The sequence below is a fragment of the Pectinophora gossypiella genome, chromosome 13 (assembly GCF_024362695.1).
Source record: "Pectinophora gossypiella chromosome 13, ilPecGoss1.1, whole genome shotgun sequence".
NCBI classification, from domain to species: Eukaryota; Metazoa; Arthropoda; class Insecta; order Lepidoptera; family Gelechiidae; genus Pectinophora; species Pectinophora gossypiella.
The window spans coordinates 8,189,788-8,199,221 of NC_065416.1; the positions used below are offsets into that span (position 1 = coordinate 8,189,788).

Below are 9,434 nucleotides of genomic sequence, written 5' to 3' on the forward strand. Positions count from 1 at the left end.
GTAAGCCGAATACTGTACTGGACTATGTAACTAATATCTAATTTATATCATGTATTCTCGCAAATAAACGATTATCTTATCTTATCTTATCTTATCAGAAATGATATTGTGTTGTGTTGTTTTTCGCTTTTCTGGTGTGAAGGCGTTTGATTAACTTTGAGTTTTTGTAACTCGACAAAATAATTTTGATGTTCGTGTAATAAAATTAGCTGTATAGAATTTTAAAAGCTGCCACAGAAACGCTGTTTGAATCATCTGATAAAGATGTAAAGGCCTGAGATGATGATAGAATTTTATTACAGGAATATCAAAATTATTTTGTGTTGATAAACGCTTTTATGCACTAAGTCACGTCGCAGAGGTTAAATTGCAAAAAAATAAATACTTAGATGTTTTTGTTTGTACCGATTTTGATCATTTGTTCAGATATTCAGAGATATGTTTCATAATCCCTTGTCATTTACTATTATACTATATATGTTTTTAAAGACTCTTTAGATGTGGAGGCGTATATTTGTACCTTAAAAAAGCAAGTAGTTTATTTGATAAATAAATACTGTAACGTTTTTGAAAGTTTAAGCTGAAAAGCATATGAATAAAACGTTATTGATGATGTCGTAGTATGCCAGCTTTATAATTATTAATATCTTTACGTACCTTTAACAACCTCCGTGGTCTAGTGGTAGTAGAGCGTTAGGCGATCTGGAGGTCCAGGTTCGATTCTCGGTGGGGACATTGTCGAAATCACTTTGTGAGACTGTCCTTTGTTTGGTAAGGACATTGCAGGCTGGATAAGATGATTCCGTGCTTCGGAGATTAAGCCGCACGTTAAGCCGTTGGCTATTAGCCATAATAAAACATCTCCACAGCAGCGTAGTAGAATATGCTACGTAACATCCCCCCCCACCCCTCTTGATTAAAGGGAGGCCCGTGCCCAACCCAGTATTTATTTTCTTTGAATTCCCCTGAGTATCACCTTGATTGATTGGCTTATATTTACATAGAAGAGCAGTTTTTTCAGCTTTAGCCCGTCGGAGCTACACACAAATAATAGATGATCAAACGAACTTCTAAGTGAAGTTCGATCATTATTATATGAGTCGCTTCATTCGAAGATATAATATAAATCAATACAAGGTAGTCCCTTTAACCTACAGGCAACATCGCACGTTCTTTAGAGTAAATCGATTCAAGTCATCGATTTCAAATTTAAAACAATTTTTTAGTCTACTGTTTCTCTATGTACCCGAACTGTCAACTTCATTCTTTAGAGATTTAGAAACAAAACTTAGTCCTGGGCTTTATCCACATCCATTGTATGTGGCATGACTATGGGAGGGTAGGGTTATTATATCTTCGAATGAAGCGACTCATATAATAATGATCGAACTTCACTTAGAAGTTCGTTTGATCATCTATTATATTTCGTCGCTTCATTCTTCAGATATAATATAAATCAATACAAGGTAGATGTTTAGAGATTTAAGTTTTGTTTCAGGATCAAGTAATTATTCAAATAAAAGTCAGGATAGCTAAAAGAACTGTTTCTTTCATATGAAAACATAATTATTTCAAACAAAAAAAAAAAAAATAACATAAAATACGCTTCTTCGTATGGTAACTTAAATGTAATAATCAATCAGTCTTAATCAGTCTTAATTGTTAATTAGGAAATGCTACTGCATTGGCGAATTCACCCTCATTTACAATAGGCCTATTATAAAATCGAGCAAAGGCAGTGGACGCATTGGTCCATCCTGCCGCTTTACGGATCACGTCGAGGCCGAGGCCGGCGGAACGCGCCGCCGACGTGGCCGCGTGGCGCGTGCTGTGCGCGCCGTATGTCGCGACGTCGACACCGCTGTCTGACAACACTTGTTTAATCCAGCGGCTTATTGATTGCGAAGTGGCAGGATTGTGTGGTTTTTTATGGGTCAATAAGAGATTGCCCGCGTTCGTGACCCTCAAATTTTTAGTCATAAAAATATAATCCTTGAGAGCTGAAGCAGGACATATATTCGGGTTCTGCAAAAAGAATGGAAGAAACAAAACTGGTTGGTCCCGTCCGGGAGCAGAGGTTTTAATAATGTCCACTATTGCTATCTTAACTCCACTTTGAGAAATTGTAATGTTTTCAATTTTGATAAGAGATAAAGTTTGAACCCGATGGGCTGTGCAAATGGCTAATAAAGTAACTAGTTTCTTTGTAATATTTTCTATACTAAGTTCCAGATTTGGGTACCATGAAGAAACAAAATTAAGTACTAATTGTGGGTCCCATGTTGAGGTATACTTCGGTCGGTTTGGCTTTAACTTGTATGCTCCTTTTAACAACCGTTTAATAGATTGATCTGAGCCGATGACATCGCCTAAAATTAAGGACAATGCCGAACGATGACTGTTAAGAGAGCCATATGAACATCCTTTTGCAAATTGCTCCGTTAAGAAAGATAAAACCGATGGAACTGAACAATTAAAACCGTCAATATTATGAACCGAACAAAACTGCCACCATAACTTTAAGGTTACATTGTACTGCTTAACAGTGCTGTCAGACAGAGACGCCATCATCAAGTCGAGCGCCTCTGGTGGCGTGCCGCGGCGCGCGAACGCCGCCCGCACAGTCTCGCGGCACCCAGTGTAAGCTTGTGGTAGAGGGGATGGTACTCCCTGAAATTAGATTGTAAGAGAGATTTACTTGGGTTGAAAAACACAATACGAGAATCGAGAAGATCTTGTAATAATGGGAACCAAGCCTGTGAAGGCCAATGTGGAAAAACTAAAATACCGGTGGCTTCATCGTCAATAATTTTTCGTAAGCATTTCAGGACTAATGAGAAGGGTGGAAATGCGTAGAAAAAATTATATTTCCAATTTATGGTAAATGCATCTACGGCGTAAGCATCTGGCTCTTGTTTCCAAGAAGTAAACATGATACATTTGGCATTGCTGCGAGAAGCGAAAAGGTCAATTTCTGGACGTCCAAAGTGATGTATAATAGAATTGAATGCATCATCTGATAGTTCCCACTCTGTGTCCGGATTAATTTTACGAGATTCTGCATCTGCGCAATTATCTTTGGTATTCACATAAGAAGCGAATAACCAAATGTTTCGCTTCTCACACCACTGCCAAATGGATCTAGACAAATTGTTCAAGTGTGGAAACTGAATGCCACCTAACCGGTTTATGTAGCTGATAGCCGTAGTGTTATCAATACGCAAAATAATAGAAGAGTTTTTGTCATCACTAGCCAAACTCTTTAGTCCTAAAAATGCCGCGAGAAGTTCTAGATAATTAATGTGATGTTCTAATTCTTCTGTCCTCCACCTGCCGCTGACTTTTTCATCATTACACACTGCGCCCCAGCCTGTTCTGGAAGCGTCTGTAAAAATTTCCTTCTTATAATTTACAATTCTCATTGGGCAAGAAGTTGTAAATATATTATTAAGCCACCAATTAAGATCTTCTAAAATGCAGTTTGGTAAAATAATTTTAGTTTCATAATTATTATTATGTTGTTGTAATAAAATGAATTTTTGTCTTTCTAATGTTTTTGTGTACATAAAACCATATTTGGCAGCGGGACAAGCGGAAATTAGAACACCAATTAACTGAGCAAATTCACGTAAGGTACATCTTGGCAAGCCTGAATATTTTTGAACTAATTGTTCAATACTCTTTCTTTTATCTGCCGGTAAAGACATGGTAAGGTTCTGAGTGTTATAGAGGAAGCCCAAAAATCTACAAGTTTGAGATGGTATCAGTGAACTTTTGTCATAATTAACAACAAAACCTAAACACTGTAAAAGTTTTAAGGTTTCGCGCACGTTAAGTGCGCATTCCTCATAGCTGTTACCAATACATAATATGTCATCCAGATATATAACTGACATGTATCCCTGTCTCCGGAGGTAGGCGATAACCTCCTTCATTATTTTGGTAAACACCCTGGGTGCCACGGATAGGCCGTAAGGCATTGCTGTAAACTCGTATGTGATTAAATCATTAGAATTAGGAGCTTGGAAATTAAAACGCAAATATTTTCTGTCAGATTCGACTATAGGTACTAAAAGATAGGCCTCTTTTAAATCAATAGTAGCTAAATAACCTCCTTGAGGTATCAGTTTTGCAGCTGTCCTATAGTCTTCCATCTTAAAATGTGTTTTTTCAATAAATTTATTTAATGGTTTAAGATTTAAGATAAAACGTTTGCCACCATTAGGTTTTGGTGCTAGAAATATTTTTGATATAAATTGATCTTTTGATGGGTTACAACACAATATAGCTCCTAGTTCTAATAATTTATTTATGGCCTCTGACATATCTAAGCTATCTTTATAGGAAAGATTACAATGTGGAGTTATAGTCTGAATTACTTTGTTACAAAATGGGATAGAATATCCGGTCTCAATCCACGATAATACAACATCATTTTTAGTTATTTTAGCCCAACAATTAAGGTAAAATTGAATGCGACCAGCATGTACCTGAGCTACTGTGCAGTTGCACGTGTCTTGGGTTGGTGGTTGAAAGTCTTGGCTTGTGCTTGGTTTAGGGGGTATGTCCGGCGCGGTGTTGACGCTGCCGGCCTCCGCTGACCTCCCCTCCCCCCCCTGTTTGACGGGTAACGAGGAGGTCCTGACCAATTTCCCGGGACAGGACGATTAGCCGATGACTGCGTGGAGCCGACACTACCAGCAGCTTTCTGATTCGTCGAAGCCTTTATTTGAGAGCTTTGTCTACTAATAGCCTGGCTGGCTTTAATCTTTTCAGATAATGAACTGCCAAACAACGTCTCGTCCCTTTCAGCATCTTGAATGACTGTCAGGAAATTCTTTTCCAGGCTAGGCGTGACCAACTTAATCCTGTCTTTGGATAATAAATGATGTAAATCAGTTAAAAAACGGCAACCATCACTTAATTGTTTCAAAGCCACGATCTTGTCATTAGATGTAAGCAGAGTGTCTATCCCTCTGCTTATTGCTGCGGTACCTATACCGAGTTGTTGTTGGAATCTGACTAGCTTTTTATCACGTCCTCTTACAACCTCTGCCACAGCAGCAGATATTTCAGCATTAAGCTTGGGTGCTTGTAACATTTTACAATTACTGGGTAGGAGGTACTCCTTTGTAAGCTTGTCCTTGTCCTCTCTTGGAAGTCCTTTCTTTAATATTGGGGTCCATAAGTTACTTAAACTGTCATGAATATTATTACCAAATTCTGGTGTATCGGATGTGGAAGCACCTAGGGCGAATAACAATTCAGGGTCCAAGGCTACTTCGGACGTTGGCTCAGTGACGGGCTCCGCCGAGCCTTGCTCGGGCGTCACAACATCCAGCACTTCTGAGACCGGTGCTGCCATCACTTCATCTTGTGGAGTCAACAGGCCCATCTGTGGCTCCGTCGCATCTCGAGATTCCATTTAATTTGTATCTAAAATAAAATACACTCACGTTACCAAATGATTGGCATAATGGGTATTTCATACCAGAAATGTAAATCTAATAAGACCCATGAAGGTATAGAATAATAATATAATGTGATTTAGCAAATTGTATGCGTTAGTAAACGCGATTGTCTCGCAGACAAAATAATTTATGTATTTAACGTGCATATCTATTTAAGATTACACGTATTTTCGACATTTTTACTGACACACATACTCGTCTCATGAATAGTTCGCAACTAAACATGCTATTGTAATTGACTCGCAGTCAATTCCAATTTAATGTACATATTATTCACTTATATTTTCTTTTATCGATAGAAAAAGAAAAAACGTGAGAACCCAATTTAAGGTTATAAAATATTACATACCTTCGTTGTTCTCGTCCTCTGACGAGTCTAAGAGACGTCGAATTCGACGTCGAGATGTTTCTTTTTTACGCTTTTCTCGTTCTTCTATTTTCCTTATCTTTCTTTTGTAGCTATCCAATTTTTCTTGTGCACTGCGTTTCGGCATTTTTAATGGCGCGTACGCTCGTTGCCTCGCACGAAAAAAGAATGAAGTTGACAGTTCGGGTACATAGAGAAACAGTAGACTAAAAAATTGTTTTAAATTTGAAATCGATGACTTGAATCGATTTACTCTAAAGAACGTGCGATGTTGCCTGTAGGTTAAAGGGACTACCTTGTATTGATTTATATTATATCTGAAGAATGAAGCGACGAAATATAATTGTTTTTTTTTTAAGTATAAAGTGATCATTTCAAATACAACACTGCAAGTTACTGAATGGCAAATCTACTATAAGACTTAAAGAATCAAACCCGTCAGTTAACTGCAAAAATCAAACAATTACCACTCATAAAAGTTCTTCAAATAACCTTACAGATTTCGCTTACGCCGTATAATACCTAGATCCAGGCGGGTCGCCGGCAAAATTCTGACGTAAAACTTGGCAGAAAGAAGTGGAGATAATTGAAAAACCTGATCTCTCATTAAAATCTCTCGCCCTCGTCCGTTTCGAAATTAAAAGCGGGCATATCGCAGTCACGTCGTGGTCTCCATTTTTATGAGTCCCCAAGACTCGGATAATACGAGATTTCCCCTTAAAATACTCTACCTGTAAAATGAAGGCGGACAATTTCTAAATCTGTGTAATTTGACCGAATAATTTCCGGTCCTCTTGTTTGATTTCGTTTACTTCCTAAACAGATGGTGTTTACTTTTAGTTGTTGATTCGCGAGAAAATGGCACCGGAAAAAAAAATAAAGATATTTATTTATTAATGTATTTCGGAGGTATGTGACCTAACCTATATTGCGCTATTTTTCCCTTCGCGGGATTGAAGGTGACACAGGTAGTCGCTTATGTGAAAACCGGACCTGTATCTAACGTCAAACCTTCAGGTTAGGTAAGCGGACCGTGTAAAAAACGGGATAACGCTAGGGAGATGATGATGATGAAACATAGTTATTTATTACTAAAAAGAAATTATTGTGACATTTGTATTTAGATTTACTAATAATTCCACATTCATTGGATTTACTACAATTCATTTGAAATCAATAAAAATAGAGAGTAAAGAAACGAATCACCTGCAAAGTTGTTTTTATAAGTTTCAATTCGTAGATTAATTGCAAATCTATAATATCTACAATATTTTGATTATTATCTAATTAAAAAAGGGCGTAAGTATAATTTCTTCAGCAAGAAAAGGTACAATGCAAAGTACTATAATTTACATCACAAACGCTAAGCACTATAATTTTGCATCAGAAGCTCTATTACACTGTCATAAAAAAGATTTCATAATATTAACAGTCTAAATATTGTGGCTCATTATCAAATCAGCCTTTCATACGTACAGACTAACATTTGCGGCGAAGTCCATTTAAAAGAACGACGGTGGAAAATTGGGTAAACACCAGTATTTTCCCAGTGAGGCTTTCGCTTGAGCACACGACTTTAGAAGGTTGCTCAAAATTATGACGTGGAAATAAACGGTAAAACTAAGAGAGTATTATCGCATAATATGATCAGTATTGTAGTTAAGAGCCGTGGTAGCCTAGTTGGTAGAACGTTTGCCCCTCACTTTGAGGTCGCAGGTTCGGATCCAGCAACGGCCTAAACCAATGATTGTCGAATTTGTTTTCGAATTCATATTTGGATCATAAATGATTGTCACGTGCTCAGAGATGAAGGAAAACTTCGTGAAGAAACCCACCGTTTCGGAGGTATGTGATCTAACGTGTATTGGGTTGGTTTTGCCTTCGCGGGTTGGAAGGTCAGCCAGGCTTCTGTAAAATATCGGACCTGTCAAATATTCAGGTTAGGAAGTAAGCGAACCTGACCTGGAGATGATGATGACCATTATTGTTGTTACAATTATAACTAAAAGTAAATAAAACACCATACAAAGAGAAAAAACAAAAGACAATCAACTTTTTTAAAGAAATAGAATGATATACAAAATAAAAAGTATTATTAATAAATGCGTTTAAAAATGTAAAATGCACACTTAATATTCTTATTTATTTTATACTCAATATAAAACGTGAGAGTCTAAAAACTTTTAGATTGAACAAATACAATAGTAATAATGTTAAGCAAACTAGTTGAAAACCTTTTAAATGAAATTAACCGGGAAAACTTTATGATTACATTATATTATGCCCAAGTCAACAGTGAAAATCATTCAATATTTTTATGACAATAGATAATATCATACATGGTATGCATGCATAAACTATCATAAAAGAAGATGCATAAATTATTTCACGTATTTTAAATAGGCATCATAAAAAAAATCATAGACTAGCTGAAATAACTCTGTAACTGCAAATCTTTGTATAGAGCTGGTTTGCATGAAATCCGTTTGGTTTTTTCGTTCAGTTAGCTATGGCTATAGCGAACATATATTATTTACATTACTTCTCATTAAGGTTATGTTTTTTCTTCTGTAGTGTGGGTTGTGAGGTGGATTACTAACCTCAGCGACCCTGGTATCAGGGTTATTGAGCCGCCAAAGGTTCCAGACATGGCTCATGTAACGATTACTCACTTATATCAGCTGTAAGTAGTAACCGGGGCCATCGGCTTAACGTGCCTTCTGAAGAACAGATCATCTTACTTTCGGACAATCAGGTGATCATCCTGTAATATCTTAACCAAACTAGGGATCACAAAGTATTTTTTGTGATATGTCCTCATCGGGACTCGAACCCGTGACCTCCGGATCGTGAGTCCTACGCTCAACCACTGGACCACGGAGACCGTTAACGTAATGTGATCTGACCGCAGAATATCTACTTAACACAACATAATGAAATTACCGCCGCAATTATTGTATTTTATATAGTAAAATAAAATTGCATATTTCATAATTGACTATAATAAAAAAATAACACTGTATTTAAATTAGAGAATCATTGAAAATTGGTTAGTTATAATTTAGTACAACTTAGTACAATAATGGTGCTAATTCCTGCAGACGCCTTGTCTTTTTCTTATCCGTTGAAAAGGAAAGGGACGGGTAATCGACAGGCATAAAATTTATGGAATACACGTCAATTTTAAGCAGAAATCTAAAACAACCGTCTAAAAATTTTACATCGGCCAATAACCCGACAAAGTTAAGTAGACAGCACGTCAAACGGATTACATACCAGCGAGTTGCCTATTTTATTCGCCCGGGTTATTCATTCGTTTTAAAATTAACTTGTTGACAATCACCCGTCCCTTTCGTTTTCGGCGGATAAGAAAATGACGGGTATAACTTAAAATAAAATAAGGATGTGTCTGCAGGAATCGGGGCCATTATTGCAATAATATATGAATAATTATTACCTGGACCCTGACAGAGGGCAGCAGTAACTCTCAGTACTATTCATTGGCGGAGGACAGCAGTCCTAGTATGGCTTTTTAATAGACTACTCTGGGCGCCATCCCACTTGCGTCAGACAGAGTACTGCGGGGCGGAAGGCAA

The 9,434-nt window shown here is 37.2% G+C and overlaps 1 protein-coding gene across 1 annotated transcript; it reads right to left on the minus strand.

Moving 5' to 3' along the window:
- Nucleotides 1–1,914: 1,914 nt before the first annotated feature.
- On the minus strand, nucleotides 1,915–5,411 carry LOC126372076 (uncharacterized). Its single transcript, XM_050017615.1, has 2 exons — nucleotides 4,491–5,411; nucleotides 1,915–2,670 (listed from the first exon to the last, which is right to left on the minus strand). Exon 1 carries the CDS (start codon nucleotides 5,393–5,395, stop codon nucleotides 4,496–4,498), a length of 900 nt encoding a protein of 299 aa, XP_049873572.1. The 5' UTR covers nucleotides 5,396–5,411; the 3' UTR covers nucleotides 1,915–2,670; nucleotides 4,491–4,495.
- Nucleotides 5,412–9,434: the final 4,023 nt, after the last annotated feature.

Coding starts and splice junctions, on each gene's coding strand:
- LOC126372076 (XM_050017615.1), bottom strand. CDS start 5,395: ATGGGCCTGTTGACTCCACAAGATGAAGTGATGGCAGCACCGGTCTCA.